The sequence below is a fragment of the Tinamus guttatus genome, unplaced genomic scaffold (assembly GCF_059628265.1).
Source record: "Tinamus guttatus ecotype Peru unplaced genomic scaffold, ASM5962826v1 Tinamus_guttatus_pri_ptg000388l, whole genome shotgun sequence".
Classification (NCBI taxonomy): Eukaryota; Metazoa; Chordata; class Aves; order Tinamiformes; family Tinamidae; genus Tinamus; species Tinamus guttatus.
In genome coordinates this window covers 201976-227683 of record NW_028288922.1, presented here as the reverse complement: position 1 = coordinate 227683, position 25708 = coordinate 201976, and the positions used below count along the sequence as shown (strand labels likewise).

The 25708-nt window shown below is 37.0% G+C and overlaps 1 protein-coding gene across 1 annotated transcript in view; it reads right to left on the bottom strand.

Annotated features, from left to right (window-relative positions):
* Nucleotides 1-25708, bottom strand: part of CAMK4 (calcium/calmodulin dependent protein kinase IV) — a 154450-nt gene that overhangs the window by 69212 nt on the left and 59530 nt on the right. The window contains exons 2-4 of the mRNA XM_088530801.1: nucleotides 19630-19708; nucleotides 2015-2077; nucleotides 1314-1396 (exon numbers count right to left, since the gene is read on the bottom strand). Of these exons, the coding sequence (XP_088386927.1) occupies nucleotides 1314-1396; nucleotides 2015-2077; nucleotides 19630-19708 (225 nt within the window). The remainder of the gene's footprint in view (nucleotides 1-1313; nucleotides 1397-2014; nucleotides 2078-19629; nucleotides 19709-25708) is intronic.

Below are 25708 nucleotides of genomic sequence, written 5' to 3'. Positions count from 1 at the left end.
AATGTTGAAAATGTCATAATGCTAAATCCGAGCTCCATAAAATAATGCAGCTCCCCATCCTGGATCATATGCAAGGTTCCATTTCCAGCTCTTCTACCAAACATATGGTCCATGCTCAGAAACCAGTCCTTTCACTGGCATATTTTTAATTTTGCCTTGGCAAACACTTCACATCAGACTCCTGTACAGTACCCAGCTTTCCTGAAAAACAGCTTATCTGAAACCATGTGCATGCACATACTGAGGGCTATGTGAAAGTAAGACAGCTTGAAAAGGGTCCTCTCTGACTGAGGACTGGGAACTTATTGTTTTGCCTGCAGTACCTCTCTTCTTTTGTTTCCACTGCCCTGAGTCCGTGGGCACCTTTCTTCAGTTTGAATTAAAGATGTTAGAGAATGAGTTACTTCTGTTGGTACATTTCAGAAACAGCTCATCTCAAGGTTGAAGCTAGGAGCATAATACAAAGAAAGGTACATTTTTGTTTTCTCAAAGAGCCTTTCAGACCATTTCTTCAATGCGTGTTTATGTAACAATCTGTTGCAATACTAAAAACTTAATTATAGAAGAAAGAAGATTAAATAACCCATCCTTGAATGATTTGGTAAGCACTATAGCTTCCTTAGATTACTTCAGTGAATTAACTGACTTACCCAAGCCAGTATTAAATGCTTTTATATATATATAAATATTAATTTTTATATTTTCATTTGTTCTAATGCCTAACAAATGCCTAACATTAAAATATTGTCTCCAACTATTAGATTTTTTCATTTTATACATATGCAGCTATACCACAAGAATGTGCAGATTTATGAGTAAATTACCTTCAGAACTTAATAGCTATCTTGCAGAATGCTTCTAACAAAAGCAGAATTCTTATAAATACAATTAATGCCAAACAGTCTTTCTCTTTTTTTGCCACTCCTGCTTACCATCTTTTTAATCTGACGTAGTGTTGCTCTCCTGGCTGGCTGATTGCGACATCCCACATTTTATGCTGACTAGCCAGTGTGATTTTGCCATTTTTCCTTCTTTTTGCTTGGTCCAGCACATCCTGACACTATGCACCTTCCTTTAACAGTACATGCTCTTTAGAATTTGCAAACAGTTTCCTCCATTTTCAACTCATTTTGCCCTTCAGAAAGATCTCCTAGTCCTAACATTTCCCCACATGTATTTGAAGCCAACTCCTGCAGCTATTTATGCATGCGAATAAACCATATGTTGATGAAATAACGCCAGTAATTAGTAACATAGGGATTGTGCGCAAAGGAGAAGCCTTGTGCAAAACAAGGTGCACACCAACCACTCACCTGTCAAACAGCTCTCCACCTGTGACCAATTCTAGAACAAGGCTGATTTCTGTAGGGGTCTCAAATATCTCCTTCAGTTTTATCTGGAAAAAAAGAAAACAAAAATGATTAATTTATGCGCTTGCTGAGCATAGATACCATAGAACTTATTGAAGGAAACAGACTACATCAGGTAGAGCAAAAGATGTGACCATGACCAACTGAAACTAGTGTGTCATTTAACTTCAGTTCAGCAGTTAATTGATAAAGTTCTTTTATTTTGCTAATTTGGTCTATTCTGCATTTTCTTTCTGTTGTGGCCATACTCTTCATACCTCAGCAAACTCTCTGTAATGCATGAGGTTTAGAAACTGCTTTCTTTAGTGCCTGTCAACACCTGTCTGACAATCCTTCAGAGTAAGCTGAATGTAAAACCTTCCCCACCCTCCACGGACTGACAACACCAGCACTCCTTCATTTACAGAATTTGTTTTGCACAGCTTTTCATTTTATTCTGCCAGAATATCAACACTTTGTTTTAAAGAATAAATATGATTTTACAGTCTTGCATAACAAGCCTAATATGCATATGAGGAAAATTGTAAATTTTAACTCAAGGTTCTCACAAGTCTGTATATGCAAACTACAGTAGTCAATATAGAGCTCTTAGGAACAGAAAGAATTTTTAAAAGGAATGCGAAGTGGAACATGGTTAAACTTACAATGTTTGGATGTGAAAGACGAAGTAGAACTCCTATTTCTGTGCGGACAATTTTCTTGTCTACCTGGTTAAAAGTAGGGAGGGGGAAAGGTGAAAAATTGATTTATCTATTCATCATAAAAACTTTCAACTGCATCACAGGAATGCATCTATTTTATAAGACCTTTTGAGTGGAAAAAGTCACGTAAGATACAAAAAACAAATATATTGTAAGAAGCAATTTTCCTTTATTGCAAGACAGTTACTAGAACAGGAAAAACACCTGTGATTCTAGCAAAACATTCCCAAATGTATACATAAATAATGCACAAAAAATACAGGAAAGACAACTGAAAAAAAGACCAAATTTCCTATATTTTATTTAAATTTTGCCCTTGCCCTGCACACCTGTATTTCATTTGGTGCGATTTACACCGGGTTTGAATCTTTCCAGCGCACCGTGATCAACAGCTCTATTAGATAGTCTAAGAGACAAGTCTTTTTTACCAGCACCTGATATAATGTATATACATTATAAGTAAGTATAGTAAGTATAGTAAGTATATAACTCGAGTGCTTAAGCATGAAAGAATCATTAGGCAATCAATACATTTATGAAACTTATCTTGGTGACAAACACCCACAAACACAAGAGAAATCCTACACTGATGAAAATCATTAATGTATTTCTTCCACAGCACTCTTCATCTCAGGCGTTACTAACTGAAGCAAAATGAGCAAGTTAAGGGACTAACTTCGTCCAAATTGCTGACACAGATGAACCTAAATTGAATATGCTTTTTTCTTTGTTTTGCTAATTAAAGGTTTCCAGCAAACACAAGTCTCTCTCTCTCTTTTTTTTTTTTTTACAGCATGTACGAAATTAACTGTTACACTACATAAAACTCTAAAAGGGATATAAAAATAATTCAAATTCTCAAAGAGGAAGACATATGCTTCCAAAAAAACATTTTTTTTAATTTCCTGAAAGTTGAAAAGCACATTTCAGTATTTTGGTTTTCCAGAGATAACAAAAGTTAATAACATTCAGGATCACAGACATAATTAGTGAAAGAAAATGTGATTCACCCCTTGGGTAAGCATGTGTAAATCAGAAGCAGTTCCAAGATAGTAGTTCTACAGTGCTGTGAAAATGGTGGAAATGAGTAATTAGACACTTCGGGCTTTCTTGAAACTGACTGACATTTATCTGTTTTGAGTGACTTTAGCAGGAAGCAAGAAGAAAGAAAAATCAACTTTGAGCAGATATGATGAATCAGAGAAGTAGTAGGAAACAAATATCAAAGAGGACTGAAACAACCCATTTTTTGAATATCTTACTGGAGAGAAAAAACAAGCTCAGTAACTAAATCTCTCAGCACTTGCAGAGCACACTGTACGGGAAAAAGCCCCAGTGGTGTGTTTCCCACACAATTTTCTTAAAATGCTATGATCACCAGCCTACTCATTTTGACTCATGTGAAGAGGTCTCCCTTGGGTTCAAAATCCCCTTAACATCAGTGTGGCTTTTCATCTCTGCATCACTTGCTTGAGTGAAAACGTGTAGCCAGGGGCTCTGAAAGCTTTCCCTGGTTCCTTCAGAATCACAAGATTCATATGATGTAGAGAATAATTGGACTCATATGCTTTGTGCAAGGCTTGTCTGTCTCATACAGGATCAGAAAAACTAACGTGGTACTGCATGGACAGTTATCCCTCCATGAAAACTGTTTAGGTTTGAGCAATTTACCTCCCCCAGAAGGACTCATACAAACTGAACAAGCTACAGTTTGTTTTCCCTTGTTTTGAAAATGTTCATGCATCAAGAATATCTGGCAACAAGCATGTAATATGCTGTCCAAATTCTGAAGATGTTTCCTTTTGGCTCTAAGGCAGTATTACTGAGAAATGATAACGGCTTCCTCTTCTATAGCTGGTGGCAACAAATTAAGCAAAAAGGAGTGATGGGAGACTCAGCTTCAATTCCTTGCCTTCCTACAGATTTACTCTATGACCACAGGCAAGGCCCTCTGTTTCTGAGTACTTGACCTGACAGACAAAGAATAACTCTTATAGAACTTCTTCCAAGTGGTATAGGGAAATTTTATCTAAAACTTTGGGATGTTAAGATGCAATAGCAAACTGGCCATATATAAATGTTTCACAATACTAAATACTTATAAGCATCCTACAAAATAGCCATTGGGATAGTTACTACAACAGAAGCATTTATGTGTAGGTGACTGAATCGTTTTATAGTAAAAGCAGCACTGTATCTAGTCTATTTTATTATATAGAACCTGTTTTTCATTTACTTTTATGCTTTTCTCTTACACAAAGCACAGAACTATATCAATATTTTCCTTGTTTGAGCTCCTTCCAACAAAATGTACCTACATGTATCAGCTCCGAACTTGTCTTAGACACTTACATGGGGGACAAGTATTAAGGCACTAGTATTCCTGAGATAAATCATTTCCTAGGGTGACAATCACACATTTCATTCTGCTACATGTGATACTTGTGCAGGACCACATTAATAAAAAAAGTGCTACAAACCTTTGGGAAAAGCAAGTATGCTTGTACAGATCAAATACTGCAGTACGATTTGTGAGGATTTAATATCTGACCTGCAAACTATTTATTTTTGTCTCTTCCTTTTTTTCTTTTGTTTTAAATTTCACATATTCCTTGGTTCTACCCGATCAGCAATTATTCTTCTACAAGCTTTCTTTGTTCTTCGGTTTTAATCTATGCTAAATGGACGAATTATGACTTGATTCTGACTTACGAGATAGCTTTTCTCTGTGTGAAGAACTTGTATATTAGGTCTGTACCATGTTGTGAAAATGCCACATTTGAGTGATTTTAACACTGGTGAAATTCTGCAGAACTGTATTTTCCATTTGCAAACAATCAAAAGGCATTTTCTGTGACGGCCCTAAGAAACAGCATTCTGTGTTTCTGCTGTGGTACGTCCACTTCAATTTTAGAGGTGCCTTTTCAGGTCACCTTGGCACAGTTATTTAATCTGTTCCTCACCAGTGACCTCAGGCATGAAGTTGACACTGCCCATAAATACAAATTCATAAGAATTCATAAGACCATAAGAATGGTCTGTGATTATTAAAACTTACATTTAGAGGCTTCTACTTATGGCTTATCTGTGCAGCCATCTTCATGAAGTGCTAAAACACAACAACCTACAAGAATGGCTTTGAGCAGTGATACGGTGCGGCCTAGTTCTCTTGCTTGGAGTGTCCCTCTGTCCCCTTAGCAAAGCATTGGCAAAAATGTTTTTGCCAATAAGTAAACAAAAGGCTGTGACTGCAGCACAGGTAGGCATATGCATGCTGGCTTTAAAGTAATCAGCTAAAGTAGCCACAGCCTCACTGTGACCCAAGTTCACTAGGTAGATGGTGGCATAATACGCACACTCAAAACAGTGATCATACGTCCTGTTTCCAGACAGACATGGGATTAACAGTTTTCATAGATTAGTTTATACATTATGAAGCCAAGGCTCAGAAAGTTTGGGCAACATCTGAGAGTGTGGGTGAATGAAACTATCCATCCTCTCCATTTACATTAAGATATCTCCATAGAAATGTCATTATTTCTGAATGTGTTAGCATTTTTCTCTGCAGTTATTTCACTTCTCTTGTACTAGCAAATTACATGTTTTATAGATACAGTTTTAAAAATACTGGATCTTTGAAACCTGATGCTGCTCTGTGAAGCAGCAGCAGACCTATAGTCAATTGTCCTGATTTGTAATCCTCAGATTACTTCAGCAATGGAAAGTGCTGAAATATCTTAAAGAAAGAATGTGGACACTCTCTAATCCTTTTTATTTTACTATTATTTTGCCTTCTTACAGTTTAACTGAAATATTAAAGACTGTGCACATACATACTACCCAGAAGGAGTGTTGCTTATTTTCTGCTGGTCTAAAATGTCTATTACCCAGTTCTCATGACTATGCAATGGGCCACTGGGTTTCCTACCTTCTCTTGAAATGTCAAGAAAGGAGAAATTAAGATGCCAACTTTGAACTTAAATAAAAATTAGAATTCCTTCCTAAGCCAAGGATTTTAAATATGCATTTTCTGTGTTATTGTCAAATACTCTGTGTAACAAGAAATTCCACTTTAATTCTAGCCAGCTCCAGAGACACTCATACACGTATCTTCCCCAAATGCCTTTCAGACTTCAGGATTAAAAAGATTCTAAAGAAAATTTTTGAATGTCTGTGCTATGACTCCATGTAGACACACAGTGTGTTTTTTCCTAACCCGTACAAAACTGGGTAATACCATTGAAACAGGTGCATCTGAGTTGGTTTACTAACAGTGGAAGATCTGGATGTCAGCTTTCATTTTAATAACAAAAAAAATATCATGGGGATACAAAAAGTGGTATAACGGGGAAAAAAAAAAAAGAAAAAAATAAAATAGATGCTTTGATCCAAGATATCTTTATAATCTATTCTGTTGCAATTTAGTAACCAGTGAAGCAGGAGACAGAGGGTAAATCCTGTAATAAGAAACCTGACGCTTCTGAAACAAAGGATTACCTCTTTGTTCTAAATGGGGCATTTAACATCAACCTCAGGTAATTTGCTTCTTTGGGTTAGCTTTGGTTGGACACAAACAAGTTTCAGAAACAAAGACTTCCTCCTTTGTTTTAGTGGCCCTTCTTGCTTGGCCTCCTCAGCAAGGTCAGCAGCTCTCTCTTTGTAGGGCAGCAATCTTTGTAATCATAGTGGTGTAACATTTCTTTTTAAATAAAAGTTCTTTTTTTTTTTTTGCCTTTAAACCTTGGCAGACTATTCTGGCTGTATCTCCATTCAAGCTGTATGTGAGGTCCCTGAGGAAAAAAAAAATTAAAACAGTACAATAAAGCACAGAGGTAATTGCACATTCCGGCAGTATCTTATATAAACTCCACAGGGAGTTTTGCTGAGAATTTTTATAGAGACATGGTAAGCCAACTTGTATTATTAATGCAAAAGCACAGACTATTTATTAGAAAAAAAATATGTTTTCTGTCTTTAGGTGCTAGATGAAAGGAAAGAGAAATGTAGTATCTGCCTATGATAGTGTATGAGAACTCTGTTGAATGTCCATTTATCAAACTGCAGTTATATACCAAGGCACTTCACTTTGGCAGGCATGCCATCAGATAGATGGAGGTGATTTGCAGGATTGAAGGACAGACTTCAGCATAGTAAATTGCTTGCTCAAGTACTATAACAGAAGGTTTTAATGGTAAAGCTCGTCAGACTCACATAGTATTATCCAAAGGCACCTGTACCTTTGTGGGTTGATTCACCCACACCAACGCTAGCTTAGCGGTATCACAAAAGGATGAAGAATGGATCCTGTGGCATTTATAGCTTGGACAATGCTGGCGATTTGCAATAACACATTTTTAAGTTGGGTTCAAAAGAAGTTACATGTTCAATGAGCTGACCTTATTATACATTGTGGTCTAACTGTTGCACTGATTTGGTTCTTATTTCTGGTCCTGACTCATTTATATACAGATTTCTGCAAATATATTTGATAAATGTTGAGTATTTTATGTAAGCAGATTTCAGGCTATTAGGTATTCATGCACTGTTCATTTCAGCTATTTATTATTTATAGTGTGACACTGGTATTGTTGCAGTTCTCAGGGCCAGGTGGAGGTGGAGATATTTTAAAGCAGAAGAATAATGATAGATCAAATAGATCAAAAGGCAAGCATAATTTTCCATTCTCAAATACCCTTGTTTGCAAGATTTTTTATAAAACTGTCCTTGCCATTTTCTTGTCCATTCTTGCCTTTACTTTATATACTTACACATTTAAAACTTAACTTACTTCCAACTAAAAATTTATTAAGCCAGCTCACAATCTAACCCATGCAACCATTTTTAGATATCTGACATTCTGTGTAAAGGTTGCATCCCATGCTATAAACCATACTGCCACTTCTCCCAAGTGTCTAGTTTAGTAGCAGTTTCTCTAGAAACCAAGAACTGTTAGGTGATAGGACCTTTCCTTATCTTAAACTACCCTAATGTGTATCCTCAAATGAGTCATAAGTAAGCATACATATGGTATGCTTACTTGCAGCCAAAAGTGATGCTTGCTGATACTTAAGTAACTACAGAAATGCTAAGCTAATGCACACATCCCTATCTGTATTAACACACACATTCATACAATCCTTCAATGTTACCCAGTGAAAGTCTGATACACCAGTGCCATCATTAGTATGGGAAATTTTATCCTCGATACCAAATTATGTCAGGCAATCACACACATGCTCTACCACTCCATTATCTAAGTAATAACATAGATAACAATTGAGGAAGGCCTGTCTGCAAATCTGGTGACCAGCTGAAATTGATTTGCTCAATATACATCAGGCAAGATGAAATCCTGAGAATTTCATGTATGGATTACGAGTCTTGTACATGTCCTCTAATGAACCACTCAAGATTTCAGGACTGGTTCTTTTAAAAGACATTTAGACAAGATGCTTTGTAATGTCCTGATCTTAGGCCTACTAGGTTAGTCTTCTGAGACATACATAGCCTCAGTTCATGGTAATGAAGTGTTCCCAAAGTTGCTTTGGTATCATTTGATAGTAACGCTACATCTACGGTTAGTGATTAGGTGAGGCTTTGTCCCCAAAACTGCTTAAACATGCAAGCTATATACTTTATAACTTGAGTAACAGAAACCTTAGATCCTCAAAGGAGAACAGGGAATGAATCACTTGCTAGAAACTTTTCACAGATGGACAGTGAAAAATGCTTGATTGGAAGAAGACAGAAATGATCAAACAGACAGATAAACAGAGATGGTGAAATGATCAAACAGACAGATAGAAGGAAAGGAGCTAAGGCTAATTCAGAGAGCTTGTTTCATAGAATAAAAACTGAGTTGAGCTGTTAGTACCATACATCAGTAAATAACATGAGAATTTATGAGTCTATTTTTGTTATTACATTTCTCCACTCCCTATGGAAGATGTTCCAACTCCATCCATGACAACACATTAATGTGCCTCCTCTGCAGGATCTATGATCCACGCTGGAAAAGGGGACAGAGACGGAGTAGGCTGCGAGTTGCAGTAACAGTGACTTCCATTTCCAACAGATCAGGCAGAAGAACATGGTGTAGCCTGCACTAAAACCTATCCTGTGATTTCTGATCATGAGTGCCACAGAGTGTCTTCCATATTTAATGCTGTGTTTCCTGATGCTTTGTACAGCTTTGCAGCAGATGAAGAAGATTAAGTTGAAAGCAGACAAGCACAACCTGTGTGAGCTGAACCACAGCAGAGAAATATTTGAACTGCAGGAGATCCAGCTACCCCTCTTTCTTAATACCAAATTCACATGTAGATTTGGCAGCTCGCATAGAGCTGGAGCTAAAATCTCTCTGTCACATGAAGTGTGTTTTGGAATGGAATTTTAGTACCTAAACCAAAGAACGCAAACCCTGAAGACTCCTTCAGTTCTTACGTTACTTTGGCCAATTTAGCTTTGAGAGATTCAACTGGTCAGGGCTGAGAACTAATGGAGGCCATCAAACTAAGTTTCCATTTGGGACTATTCCATTTGAGGTCACCATTACAAACAGTTATACTCCAAACATGCTCCCGTAAGTTTTGTGACTAACAAACACTACATGAAGCTCAGAGCTAATAAAACTGTCCTCCTCTGGACACTTTCACATATCCACCACATGGAAGGAAGACAACCTGGCTCATAATACACAGTTTATATGTCCACCAATGCTATACCTTTTTCTCCATTGATTATATAATATCCACAAACAAAATGAAGAATCAGAAAGAATGAAGAACTATCAATTGAATGCAAAGTCATGCCTTCTTTGGTGTTCTTTTCTCAGTGTTGTTTCTACCTGCTAGCACCATTTTCATAGGAAGGAGAGTGGTTGGAAGAGCTTATAGCTGATAATGACATTCTTCTGGTACTGTAGACCTTCTGCTTTGGTTCAAATCTCCCATGAAACGGAGGGCAGTAAACAAGATCTCCTATTCCTGAAAGGGTGTTTTATCACAGAACTAACACACAGAAGTGCACTGGGGTCACCAGCATCTCAATCCTTGTCCGTCTTTGAAAGAACTGACTTCAGCTCTCTTAGATCTTTTAACTATAAACTCTTGTCTCTGAAGATTTCCTTTATCTGCTCCTTGCACCAGTGATTGACATCTGCCTCCTGGAGAAAAGCTGAGCTATAACACACAACATTACTGCTCAGCCCTCTGTTCTGGTTCTCTTAATCAACCAAAGCAAGAGGCAGATAGCCTTCCCCAAAGCCTTGCCCATGCTTAATTTACCCATATGCATTTATCTGTAAAGACGAGCATGCAGAAGATGTACAAAATAACAAAAACGGCTTGGCTGAATACAAATCTCTTATGGACTAGCCCTTTGCCTTAGCATCACATGTTCTCCCCATCCATAAAACAGACCTGTTACTGGATTCTCTCACTGGTGTCACATCTCTTAAGATAGTAATAGCTCAAAAAGAACAAAGGAAATGAGTCATAACAGTAACAGGAATTATTTCCCTAGAGTGCAGTTAAACAGATTTTTGGCTTCTCATTTTTCTTGTCCTTCAGGAATTAGATTTTTTCCCATAAATTTTTGAAAGCCACACCACTTAGTACATCGGATTTTGTATGCTCCCACGTTTTTACAGTTAAGTAGATGCTTAATACAGGTGCTACTCAGTCTAAAAAATCACAATTACTTTTCACACTATTTCTTCTTTTATCATTATTGCTTTATTGGGGTCTAAATAGCTAAAAAAGAATATGAGTTACACATCTTGCAGATAATTTAAATTTCTGTAGGTTTATATTACTGAAAGTAATAAGTACTGCTTAGAAGTCTCTCAGATACTGGCATGTCTTTTTTTTTCATTCTGCAATTGCTTAAGTAAACTTCAATTCAGAATTCTCTCAAAAGCCTTATAAATCAATGCAACTTTGAATATCACAGGACTAACAAGCGAAACAAAGAATCTTATTTAGGTTACTTATTTTTTATGGAAAGGCTTCCAGCTGGTTTCAACAGTACTTGCATTAGCGCATTCTGGTTCTTTAAAAAAAGCCCAGTTGAAGTTTCAAACGTCTGTTCATGCAAAATATGCAAGGTATAATGGAATAGTTTGTTGCAAACAAACAATAGTATTAGGAGACTGCTTACAAAGAAAGGGAAGGAATCTTTTTTAAAAAGAAATATATTCATGGAAAACCATTTATTTATTCATTTTTTAATTTTTTCGTAGGCAAGTACTAGTTAATTCAAATGGAGAACTAGTTCAGTTTGGCAAAAAGTTATGATAATCCTCACCCATATGTTGTAACCCTGCAGCCATCCAGCCAACACCATCAAATATTCAGCTTGTACTGAACTTTTGTTCCAGTCTTAAGAGATGCTTTGACCACATGACACACACCACAGAGATCAGAGAGTGATGCTGGCTTCATTATTTTTTGAAGGCTCTTTTGTTACTTGTACCCACAAGTCTTGCTGTCTGTACTGTTGTTTCAACTTCCACCTCCACATTTCTATTCCTGCCTACCTATGCTCTTTTTTTTTTTACAGGACACAAAATAAAAGAAGTCCAGCTAAGCCAAAGATGATATATTTTATCTTGAAATATACCAGTGTGTTCGATCAGTTTGAAAAATAAGTAAATGATGATTACGGAGTTCTTATTAAAATAATTGCTGTCTTATAAAACTGCACTCAATTTGACTCTCTGAGGGACTAGAGAAGGACTTGACTGCAGGATAGGGGAATGAATCCAGGATGCAAGTCATATGCTGTCCTTGTTTTACTCCAGTGACAGAACTTCCAGCAGTAGAGAATGCTGTCATTTATCTTCTGCTCTTTTCTCTTCATTTTTATGCATGCATCTAGTTTTCCCTTATTTTTTTTTATTTGGTTGATGGTGTAGAACAAGGAAACTCAGTCTCTCTTCCCTAATATTAATAGTAATCCATTCTACAGGAAGCACATACTTCTCAAAAACTATGTCATCCTCAAAAGCGAGAGGAGGACACATTCTAGATGTTCTCAGATTCCCTCCCCAGAGCAAATCCTGTGGAGAGGCTGCCTACACATGAACAGAGTCTTCCCTGAAGAACAGCTCCAAAGGCATTTTACTATACTGTCTTTAATACGCTGTAAATAGTGAAGGGTTTCTAAAGAAAAGGACTATAATCTCAGGATAGACTAATATTTGCCTGTGCTTTGGAGAGACTAATATTTACCTCTGCCCTTTTGCAGGACTGAAGCTTTGGTTTTGGTGTTAAATATGCCATCATGCACTAACATCTTTCATGCCATTTCCCACTCTTGTTGCTCTACAGTTATGCAGAAACCAGACATCCACAGCTCCTCTAGACATGCTTAAATCCATGGAGAAAAAAACATTGTAGTCAAGAGTAAAATAGCAATGATGAAGGAAGAAATGCAGCTCATATTGTTACAACAAAGTTCTCCTGAAGTTATTCAAACCTAAACATGTGCATGTGACAATTATTTCATTTTTTACTGAAGTAATAATCTAAAGGATATTATGTAGCCTCTCAGGACTTGCTCAGCAATGCAAAGTACGCAGTAGGCTAAGCTTCCTTGAACTGCACAGGGTGTTGAGCTTTTTATCATCCTCTTTTTAGAAATCTGCCTTTCTACTCCTGAAATGTAATATGTGAAAGCCAGAAATGAATTGGCTAGTTACCTGTAAATTAAATGCAGTGCAAAAAAAAGGGAGACATAATACATACTCTCTACTTTTGACTTCCCCTAAGGGATGACTTACTCATGAAGAACATTTCATCTAAGTGGTGACAGATAAAAAATCTTCTACATTAAGGATTTTTAAGCATCATCTGCATTGTAATGAAATACAGTACACTACATTGTAGTGCCAGTTATGATAACTAAATTACTAAATAACTAATAAACTGCTAAATAACCTTTTGTACACAGAACACTTCTTTCAGATGCATAATAAGATTCTTTTTTTCTTTTTCTGAACGATGAAATATAGACAGAAACTGTTTTTTTGCTTTCCAAGGTCTGCAATAGCATATTACAAAGATTTTTTTTTTTCATTAACATTTCCACTTTCATTAAATGGGTTCTAATTTGACAGTTTATAAGACAAAAACTACTGGTATCTTGCTGCAGAACAAATATCCTTTTAGTTGACTATTCTTTTCCTGTGTAAATATAAAGAAACATTTCTGTGCTTCTTTGTACACTGTACATTTGATGGATTTAATTTTTATTTAGAAGTAGCTTGAAATAACTACCAAAACTGCAAATAAGAGTACGCAGAAAATACTAACCATGAAAAATGTGACTGCTTACTCAAACCTATTTGCTACATTGCAGTTGTGCATAACAGTTAAGAACTGATATATTTTTTTAATTGAGAACTAAATTTTTTGTTGTGGTTTTTTTAATGAAGACTGCCAGTTTTGTGAGAAACAATTACTTTAAATATACATATACACATATATGTATTTAGAGAGATATTCCAACATTATAAAACTGAAAAAAAAAGAACTACTGCCATAGTACTTCCTGCAAATAAGAGCTTTTATCTCAAGCTTTCTTTTTGCTCTGTGGACCACATTTCTCAGCTAAACTTCCTCTCCCTCATATAGCAGTCTAGAAAGAGTACTCACAATTACAGTATCACATGGTCTAGTTAGAGAGCCCATAGATAGAACATAGATAGAACATAGAGGAACATGGATTCAGGGATATTCAAACTGTAGCTCCCGTAAGGCCAGAAGATAATTTTTTTCATTTCATAGCCACAAAAAGCCACAGTTTTTTCTCGAAAAATCAAAGGTCCCATTTTATTAATTCTAATAGTGATTATCACTAAATGATACACAGTCCCTGGACACTTTTCAGAGCAAGTATCTGTGACACTTGCCTCCTCAGTCAACTGCAAGCTTAAGCCAAGAGCAACACTCTTCCAAAACTGATTAACAGTTAAACAGGATCAGAAGGTCTTTGAAATTCGAACAATTTCTTTTTTCCCCAATGCATAATTAGCTGCTGATGTAGATAGTCATTTTTCAATGCTTTTCTTTAGTGGATATTATATGACAAGCAGGGTTGACTGGTCTTTTCATTTTGCATTGCGGTGAGTTGTAGTACAAAGTGATGGTCAAGAGCCTCAAAGACCCTCTGATCCTCATGACCAGTAAGAAACTTACCAATAAACAGCAGATGGATGGGCCCTTGCAGAGTTAAACATTTGCTACCCTAATGTTTCAAATAGCCACAGTCAATGTCCCTCACAACAAAAATAATCATTCGCCTTAGATGCCCCCACACCTCTCATTCCTGTTATGGTTAGAAAGTCACTTTTAGTTTTCTACTGAACACTGAAAAGCATGCACTCAGTTTAGACTTTTTATATAAGTTTCCACAGCCTACTATAATTTCCTTCAGACCCTACCTGTAGATATCATACACAGGTCCAGGAGGAAGGGACAGAAGTTCTTTACCTTTTCCTTTACTCATCCTTCTCTCCGCTCCACAGGTGTAAACTAGTTTGTGTTCTCAAATTGTCTAACTAATTACTATAATTATTTTCAACATTTGCATACTATTTTCAACATATGCATAGCCTGAAAACAGCTGTTTTGTTTCTGATCTGATAAAAAGTTTGTCTGATTTTGAACTACATCAACTAGTCTTCAAAAAGAATGCTACTTCATAAAGATTGATTTTAATTAAAGTGCCTCACAGATATTAATTAAACATTACAAATCCTGTGAGGGAGGATGCTCACATAGGGAAAAAATAATGAAGTCAAAATGAGAATTCTCCAAAATAATTTTTGTATTTGGATGCCTCATTGACTCATACACAGGGGGCCTAATGTTTCATCATAGTTAATAACACTTATGGGAAAATATATATTAATTAAAACTTGGAATTTTAAGCAGTCTATCCTTCAGAGCACTGCTGTAAAGCAAAATGAGTAAATACTCTCAATTTTATGGGTGAAGAAGTTGAAACAAAAAGAGTAAATAACTTTCTCTTAAAAGACTACATTGTGCCAATGGCACAGTGAAGTAGGAATACAGTAGGATGCAAATCTAGATCATCTGACTCACAGTCTCATGCTCCCTCCTTCAAAGTTTTATTGCAACAACAGCTCCCAAATTATGTCAGATACAATTGTTAGCACTTGGTAGATCTAAGACGTAGGCCCTCAGTATCTCAGTTTGGAAACCACAGAACAGAGGCCATCTACTCTATTCAACAGTGACACTCATTAACATATATTTTAAACAACTTTTCCAGACTCATGCAGGAAATTTAAGGCAGGGGTGGATTTAATTTTAAAAGATGGCATTTACCTGCCCAAGATGATCTCCAGACTAGGTTTAATTCATGTTACTCAGCCTTCTTACCATGCAGCCAGAAGAGGCAAAGGGCTGTATATCTTTGGCTTCATTCCATAAATAGCATCATTTGCTCTATTTAATATAACCCCAGACACCAGGACAGGCTGGGGACTGACCTTCTGGAGAGCAGCTCTGCAGAGAAAGACCCGGGTGTCATGGTGGACAAGTTGACCATGAGGCAGCAGTGTGCCCTCGTGGCCAAGAAGGCCAATGGGATCCTGGGGTGCATTAAGAACAGCGTCTCCAGCAGGTCGAGGGAGGGGATCCTGCCCCTCTACTCAGCCCTGGTGAGGCCACATCTGGAGTATTGTGTCCAGTTCTGGGCCCCACAGTACAAGAGGGATGTGGAGCTGCTGGAGAGAGTCCAGCGCAGGGCCACAAGGATGATCAGGGGCCTGGAACATCTGCCCTATGAGGAGAGGCTGAGGGAGCTGCGCCTGTTCAGCCTGGAGAAGAGAAGGCTGAGAGGGGATCTGATCAGTGTCTATAAGTACCTCAAGGGAGGGAGTGAGGAGGATGGTGCTGGCCTCTTTTCAGAACTAGAGGAAATGGCCAGAAACTGAAGGATCAAAAGTTCCACAGGAAATTAAGGAAAATTTTCTCATAGGACCAATGTCATGTATGTTTTTTGCCTTACATTCTAGAATGACTGATTATAAATTTCACATAATAACTCCCTCCTTAGGGTAGCAATAATCATTCTGTAAAGTTTATCCTAAAGAGACTTCATACTTTTTGAATACTGAGTCATCATGCAGAAGTAAATTCTGCAGTGAAAAGCTAAATAGCCTTATATTTGCAACTGCAAATGTATAGCAAGCAGTTACCAGTTCCTTATTGCATTTAGCTTATTTAATGAGTTTTTCTGAAGTGCCAAATGGAACTGCCTGCTTCTGCTTTTTTTTGTTGTTGTTGTCTAATGAAATGGACCTCCCCATAAGGAGGATTCAATCCCTTAAATATATTATCTGTACAGAACTAAAGAGATATGATAAACAAACACAGGAAAGATCAAATAATGAATATATAATATACAACATTATGTTTTCTCAGGAGAGACAGAGCATGACAGTTTGGTAAGTTATATGCACAAACCAAAGACAAATGACTTAACATATTCAGCTACCTGGTTCCATAAACATAGTTCTATAAACATATTTCTTTTTACATACATTAAGAACAGTCACAGATCTAACTTATTATATATTATCTCTTTTTTTTTCCAATACTAGGCATATCAAGTTTTCTTTTAGCTTCTTTAGCCTTTCTAACAGAACATTCTTTCTTATCCTCTTTCAGGTGCTTTGGAAATTATGGTCCTGATTTTGTTTGCTGCATTTTACAGTAAGGAATTTCAGTAATATATGTGAATCTTGATCTATACTTTATTCATCAGAAGGGGCTGAATTTAAGGAAAACAAAACAGAGGAGGAAAACGAAGCATTCTATTTCATCTGTTCCAGACAAATAAAAAAGATGGTGGAGTTTTCTCCTTTGGAAACAATATACAGTTTTACTTAACAGTTACAAACGATTACACCTCTAACCTGAAATAAAATATTCCCAAATTATTACTTCATTTCACTTATAAAACTGTATTTTCTATCCAAGTTTTCCCTCATTTTTTTGTTGAAGCACTTAGTTAGAAAAAACAAACAGAATTGTGCAAATAATCTAAGAATATTATTTTTAAAAACTTAGATAATATGAGAGCTGTTACAGGAATTCCTAGGAACCCAGATTTCTCATTTGTTCTCAGAAATGGCTAATATGTCTTATCCAAAATTATATTTTCTTTTAAATGACAAAACGTTGGTCAGCCAAAATGAAAAATTAGTCCTATTATCTAAATAAAAAGAGCATTGATAGGCATTTTATGTTCTTTGCAATCTGTTCCTCATATATTACTTAGTTCAACTCACAAAGGACGTTTTGTTTCTTGGCTAAGCTGTTCCCAAGGGACAAAAATAATGACTCCTGAGGCTTTTCTTCAAACCATAGCACCACAGTGACCAGCAAGGACAGATCTGGAGCTGTCTGTCAGTACCAGACTGTTCTTCACAGATGACTTGTAACCTTCCCCAGAACTAGCTGTCTCTTTCCCTGACCCTCTCATGTTTCTATAGACATTCTTCCTCCCCCAGTTAGTCTTGTCCTAAGCAGCATGGAAAGATAGACAGTTTTAAGGGAAAATCAGAGGAATTTGCTCTTTCACTATTTTACTTAGTCTTCTCTTCTTAATTTCTCTTTGCGCTCCAGATCTCTTGCATGTGCATTTGGAAACAGGAACCATAGAAGTGGGACTGTGTGCATCAAAAATAAACAGTCAACTCCTCTTCCTCTTTTTTTTCTCCATTATTTTTTTCCCACTATTGGGTCATTCTGTTCTTTATAACTGATGTTTAAAATAACAAGAAACTTAAACTAATCAAAATGTTAGTACATGATTAAGCCCACACTTTATACTGAGTAACGGTGCAAAGATGATATATCTGCTATGAGAGCACTGTTTAACACCGTTATTGCTGTAGTATCTCTTGTTCTCAACAGGCAGCAAAATATCCCAAACATCCTATTTCATGAACTATACTCACTGGGTAGCACACTGCTTATACACACTGTGCTCACACTACCCATATTACTGATACAATCAAGGCCCAACTGAGTTTTTTTACTGTTGCTGTGCAAACAATTTCCATAGGCATATTCTTATGTCCTTGTTCATCACTTTTCCTACACTTTTATCATTAAACTCGTAACTCATATGCTCCAAAAATACGCTAAAAATCTGAATTAAATAGTTCCCCAAAACAAACAGTTGGATCTAGTATGAATATGCCCATTATGAACGTGAATTAATCTCTCTACAAAGACAAAAAATGGCAAAGATATATTTTTAAATAATATCGTTTTTCTTAGTGTCTTTCAGAGTGAGAATCATCGGAGCATGTTCCTAAAACAATATGGGAATCACTGGCATAGGGAACACACAAAAGCTTGAAACTGAAGTTCTCTGCATTTCCATAGGGATAACAGAATTTAGGCAGAAGCAATGCAAACTCCTCACATATACTCTGCTTCCTCCAATGCACCAGATGCAGATTCAAAAGCAACATACAGAACTAAATTTCTTAGCTAGTTTAAAATTTGGCTTATTTTCAAAGATGACAAATTAATGCTAACATTTTACTCATGTGGAACCTGCTCATTATGTCTTGCACAGAGACCATTCAACATTTAGACATGTTTACGCCTACCCATCCATCATTACGTTGCTACATGTGAACACTGCCGAACTTTATGCAATAATGGATAATTTACCATTAGAATAAACTGAATCAATATGACTCATGAATAAAAATTATGTCCATGCCTCACTACTTGCCAGCTTCCTCTCAAATTTTTGTTCCCTTCAATTTAGAAACAGGAATTGCTCTTCCCTAGCTGCCTCTTTCTCCTGCTGCTTAAGGTCTCTCAGGCCAGTACCAGCCTTTCCTCTTGAGGCTGTCTTCATGCTTTTCACTAACCATTTCACAGCACACACAGAAATAACTGTGGTAGAAGCGCGATATATACAGAGCTGCAAAAATAACTGACATCTCAACTGGTTCTCTTATGAGTTTTGTAAGAGAAGAAAAAAAAGTACCTCTAAAAATATTTAATTCTACTGGAGTCTAAAAAAATACTTTGGGGTAGAACTGAAACAAATGTCCAAATGAATTTACTTTCTGAATTGATGCTTTAAAGAGTTTCTGAAAAAGTCAAGTCAAGTAATCATATTTTTGATGAAAAGAATGTACTAAAGTGAAAAGAATTTACAGAATGTTTAAATAAATACAATTCTGCATTTTTCTTTGGCAAAAATAAAATAATTTTTTTTCCAAATGAACATTTTGCCCAAATCCAGGTCTATACAGAAGATGCCAGATGAAGGTACAAGCAAGATTCACAGGGATAAGACATTGTCAACAGAGTGCTGCTACCTCTAAGCTATTTTAACCTTGAGGAACACAAAAAGTTCAGCTGCAGAAATACAAATCTCAGAGGTGTCCTCAGTCTAATCTGCCCCCTCCCAACAAAGAAACCACATCCAAAGAAAAGGAGACCCCCCACACCCCTGTACCACATCCCCAAACAAAAATAAGGAAAACTTACTGTCTTCTTCAACATTTTGACGGCGTAAGGTTTCTGGGTCCCTTTCTGCCTGCATCTGTAGACAATGGATGTAGCCCCACTAAATGAAAAAAAAAAAAAAAAAGGAAGAATAGTTGTACATACACACTTCTTTATATGGTCACAGCTGGAATTACATTTCCTACTTTCCTATTTGGAAGCAAAGAGATCTCAATTTCTCCCCACAGAGGGCAACGAAAAATAGTGAACTGCAGTGGTTATTCAGCCAACAGAAACTGCAAAAGGTCCAGATACTTTTTGGGTCATATCTTTTTTTGGCTCCTCACACCTTCTGGAAGTCACTTCAAGACAGTGAGGGAAATAAACTGGCCCCAAATCCATACCAACCTATCTTCCCCTGCTAATGCAATTCATTTGCAACCATTAGGTGAGTTTTCTTAAATAACGTTTGTGGCGGTAATGGAGAGGAGGACAGAGTCCCAAGTGCCCAAATGCCCAAATTCAACACCAGCCCAAGCAAGCAGAACCTGTTTAATTCCATGGGAACTGGTGGTGCTCGTTCACAGCTTGTTCACTGCAGTGGGCTCACATTTCCCAGCTGCCTTCATGCTGCTCTCATTTGAATGCAGCAGGGTTGAGCACTAATAATGTAGAAATACAGAACTGCTGGGTGTAAGGCACTTCTCTGAGTGGGTGGTTGGACTAGATGACCTCCAGCCACCTAATATAAATCACTGCTGCTCGGGTAACTCACTATGCACTGTTTGGTACTTGCGAGGAAGGTTCTATAAGAAATAGCTAAAAGAATGAAAAATATCTGACAAAATTGTAAAGGTTACAATCAATCCAGGTAGTTTCCATCACATTTACTGTTAGATGTCTTTGAGTATCCTAGTCATCTAGGCTAGCCAGCCACCATCAACAGATGCACTAAATGCTGCAAATGAGCACTGAGTTTAAGACACTTCTGAACTGAGCAACAGCAGTAAGCATGTGGAACATAGCAGGCAAATCTGTCCTCAGGAGATTTCCATTTCCTTCACTTACTTTAGGACTTAGCAATTCTGAATAGCTACAGATCTTCATGATAAAGGAACTGCCATTATTGTATACTTTGAACAACAGAGATGGTAGTTGTGCAGTGAAAGACTGCCGTATGCACCACACAGGTAAATGCACTGCAGACACCTCTGAATCAGAGGACACCCAAGCTGCTCTGCCTGTAAGAAACACTCACAGGCTGTGGCATGTTCCTTGTTTTTTAACAAAAGAATCATTTAGCCAAGTTTGCATACATACATTCAATCATGCTACAAGGCTGATTATTTGGGCTGCAGAACAGTACAAAACTGGTTTATGCATGGCCTGCATGCATGTTCTGCACTTGCCTCTCCTCAGCACCACCAGACACGATGCATGGTACCCTATGCAGATATGCCCTTACTCTTCAGAATACCTGAGTGAGCACAAGAACTGGTACTTGACTGAGAATATACATTACAGAAAGACTTCTTCATCAGGAAATGTTACTGACAGCACCTACAGCAAGGCCCAAAAGGCTCAGTCACCCAAGGGCTAGTGTGCATCAAACGCAAACACAGTACTCTTCAGCTCAAACGCAAAAATGATTTGTCTCGTACAATAGCATAGTGAAAAATGTGTGGGAGTATTGGAAGCCTCAGTAAGTCCCAGAATCATTACACAAATTTAATTAGATTTCTTCTCCTAGGCCAAAAACCCTACCACATGCATGAAAACAAACAAACAAGCAACAAAATACCCATCTTTTACACACAACAGAAAATGCTAAAAGATAGGTAAAAACCTTATCATTGCAGGTCCCTATTTCACTACAGTATTGCAAGCGGGAACATCCTGAACTACAAATCATTTCTCTATTGTGCTTCACATTCTCAGAGTGGAATACAAGCAGTTAAACTAATTAGTCTACATATGTTTTTGTTAAGTAAGTATCAAACTTTCTTGAAATTATTACACAAACAATATTTTACAGTTTTATTTAACTGAGAACACAACCAAATGAGTTATAGTAGATGCAAGGCTGTCACTGTCTCAGTAATTCTGTTTGCAGTGTTTGCTTTACCAGTTTGAAATTTGGAATTGAGAAGTTTTCCGTATGAACAAAAATCCCAAACATTACAACATTTTCAATGATTTTACAGAATTGTCTTAATGATGAAATGAAGAGCTCATTATGCAGGGCTGGTTAGCATGGCACCAGTGGAAAAGGGGCAGCACAGTCCTAGAAAGAGGTATGTGACTGCACCCAGAGAAAGGAATTTAAGAAGGAATGTCCAGATGAGCAGTATGCAATTAGGTTTGTTAGTCACCATTCAAAATGCACTTGGAAAGTCTAATTTAGAAATTATCCTCCATGATAAAGAACCCCCAGAGCCATAATTTGGGGACAAATTGCTCTCCTGTCAAAAAAAAACAAGTGACAAAACAAGATTTGGGAAGGTTTTCACAGAGATATGTTAGGTTTTTCTGTCAGAAAAATGCTTAATGATTCTGTTAAGATTTATTTTTATAAGTCCACAAGTAATTGAGAATATACTAAAAAATAACAACAATAAAAATTATTAAAAGTATTAAAAAGTATTAGAAGTATTAAAACTGCTTAATACATTAAATCAGACTAATTTCCGATCATTGATCTCTGCATGTGTTGCTCTAAATGTAAATTTGAAAGACCTTTTTAAACAGAAATGTGTATGTGCAAATTTTTTGTCCTTTAATATGCACTTTGCTGAACATTTTGATGTTTCTTCTGCTTACAGTGCTTTACTGACTTCTACTGACTGATTTTAGGACACTAGTTTAGAGAAGGAAGTATTTTAAATATTTTAAAAAAGCAGATCAGAAGATCAGCAGAGCATTACTTGTATACTACATTGAATATAAACATACCAAATAACAAGCAGCTTACAGACAGTATTTTAGTAAATGCTCACAAATGATGTGAACTAAAATGAGAGAGCCAAGCAGACATCTGTGCTGACACCATGAACTGCACAGGGATTTTCCAAACAAGAAACATGAGTGGTAAGCTGAAGACGCTGCTTCCATAGCTGCAAGCTATGAAAGATTCACAGCATCTGCAGATAAGGCACAGAGGGAGACAAGAGTAAAAAGCAGTGCAAAATGTGTATCCATGTTGGTAAAAATGAAGAGAACAATGTAGATGGATCCTAAAATTAACAAGGAGTCAGAAAAAAAAATGGTATTTAAAGAGAATGACACTTGCATTTTAAAGTTCAAAGATATTGCAGTTGCACATTGCAGAAAAGATGCACTACCTGAGTATCTGAGGTAAAACAGGACCAACCATGTCAGGTAGACCTGTGTGATCAGCAGACAATGGAGCTGAATTTCCCTGCATGCAGAGGAAGAAAACATGATAAGTTCTGCTCATGCTAAGGAGCCAAGACTGCAAAGGCAAGGGAAAAGGGAGGTTCACACTTCGAGAACATGAAGTCAAAAATAAGGGTGTCAGCACAGATGGAATGAAGGCAGGAACGTCCATAAGGAGATGGAAGCGATACTGTGAATTTGTAAATAAAGGCAATGCAGAACAAAATGGAATCTGCAGAATCAGGCATGGAGCCACTGTGGAAATGGACAGAGAGAGAGAGTGAAGAGCCAAGGCAAGAAATGATGCTCGGTTGGAAGGAGTGTCTTCTCCCTCACTCCCACGAGAAGAACAAGAACAAGTGCAAGAACAAGAAGGGGAACAAAAATGAAACACAGTCACACATTATCTGGTCACTGGTAGGCAGGAGGAGTGAAATCTTGGAGCTACAGTTTCTGTAATAAAATATTTAAAGCAGTCACTGACAGCACTTTCTCTACAAGTAGAGAAATCGGGCCTTTCACAAAAGTAGGTCACAGCATCTCCATACCATGTTCACTCATCCCAGCTTATAATGCCTTTCAAATCAACTCAGTACAAATACCTCCTCAATATAATCTCATCTAAATTTCATTTAGATTAAATTCCTTAAGTCCTGAATTGATTTTTTTAAAATAAATTAGTTTGTGCTTCAAGTAGTCACAGACTTCTTACACAATCTAGTTTGTCCAATGAAATCACGCACAAAGTGAATGGGCCCAAGAAGACTGAGCACAGCACACAGCCACAGAAATCTCTGCTCTTGGATTAAAGGCATGAATCCAATATTGGTTTCCATAAAAAAAAATTCAATGTTTATACAGTTTATAGAAGTACCATAATAAAACATACCACTCTCTTACATTCACACTCAGAGGTTAAAATGGATTTAAAGCAACAAAATGACTGTTTTTAGAAAGAACAAGAAAACTTATTAAAAAAAAAAAAAACACTGATCCCCATACAAATGAAAATTACATTTGAAAAAAATACATATTCCATGGTATTAGCATACTTTCATTTTAAAAGACACATATGTGCAAATTCAGAAATTCTTACACCTATCGTGAGAAAGCAGAAAGTTTGTCAGAACAAAGTTTCTTTTCTACTGTGAACTCATAAGCAATTTTTAAAGTATTATACAATCTGCTTTCCTAAATACAAGCACGAAGAGAGTTTTAAAGAAAGTATAGACTATATAAGTGGATGTTATTCCTCCTTGTTATTCTTCCTCCTCTTCCAATTTAATGCCAATTCTTTAGAAAAAACTTCAACAATTCCTAAAAGCTTCTAAACATTAGTCACTTCATGTTGTGAGTTACATGCAATTCTGTGGAACTGCAGCCCTCCCCACTCACTATATTGCAAGTAGTAAATAAATTAGAAAATTCTGCAAAACGAACAAGTTATTGTAAAAAACAGCTTGAAATCTTAAATAAAATAATTTATATAAATATAAAATCATTATTTGAAGAAGGCAACATTCTAGAAAATATAAAGTCACTATTTTAAGAAGGCAAAGTTGATGATAGAAAAACATAGATAATTTAAGGAAAAAATGTAATTTCATAATATTTCAGAGTTTTATCTGGTTTGATTTTGACAAGAAAGAAATTTGATGCCCTTTCAGAATTTCATTCCATGATTTCTACTTTCCGCATTAATTTTCTAGCATCTGATGTGACAGGATATTATAGAAATCTACTCCTATTTATCTTGGTCTGTAAAGGCAATAGACCAATAAGGTAGTATAGGTATGCAGACTTTTCACTGTGCTGTACAGACAAATGCAAAGGACCCTAACAGAAGCACCTGGATAAAAAAGGAAGTCAAACAAGTTTCTTAAAAGAAACATACACTTTTTTTCTAACATTTTAAGCAGCTGCATCTTCCTAATACTCCCTGTAAAAGGCCTATGTTATCAGTAAATGAACAGCAATCAAACTAGCTTTTGCCAATATTCTTAAGAATGTTTAACAATACATTTAATATCTTCTACATATAACAATTTATAGAACTGTAATGCCTTCGATGTGGGTTAGGTCTGCTGGTGAAAGGCTAACCAAAATGCAGCAGCACGAAGCACTAGGAATGGACCAGGATCTGCATGGAGAAGGAGCAGGGAGTAGAGTCTGGGCTGACCTTGCAGCACCTTGAGGGGGCTGCAGTGGCTCATTTGTCCAGTGGGACTCTCCCTTCACATTATGAAGTGGAGGAAATTTGAATAAGTGGCTTCACTGCCATTCACACAGAATCACAGAGTGGCTGAGGTTGGAAGGGACCTCTAGAGACCATCTAGTCCAACCCCTCTGCTCCAGCAGGGACACCTAGAGCACGTGGCACAGGGTGGCATCCGGGCGGGTTGTTCCAGGGCTATGTCCAATGCTCTGTCAGTCTCAAAATCTTCCTCATGTGGAGGCTAAAGTTCCTGTATTTCAACTTGGCAGAAATGTCTTTAACAGTATCTCATCTCATACCTTCATTTGAAAGCATGTAAGCAAAATCTTAACTGGTGTGACTATCAGAGGTTACCACTTTATTAAGGGCTATGTTACTCACTCAGGGGCCTGGTGTCACTCACGTTTATAAAGGTGCTTCCTGAGCAACACATTTAGTAAGATTCTGAAATGCAGATGGGAGGTGAAGGCTAGTGCGCTTAAGCCATACAGCACTTTAGAAGAAAAACAT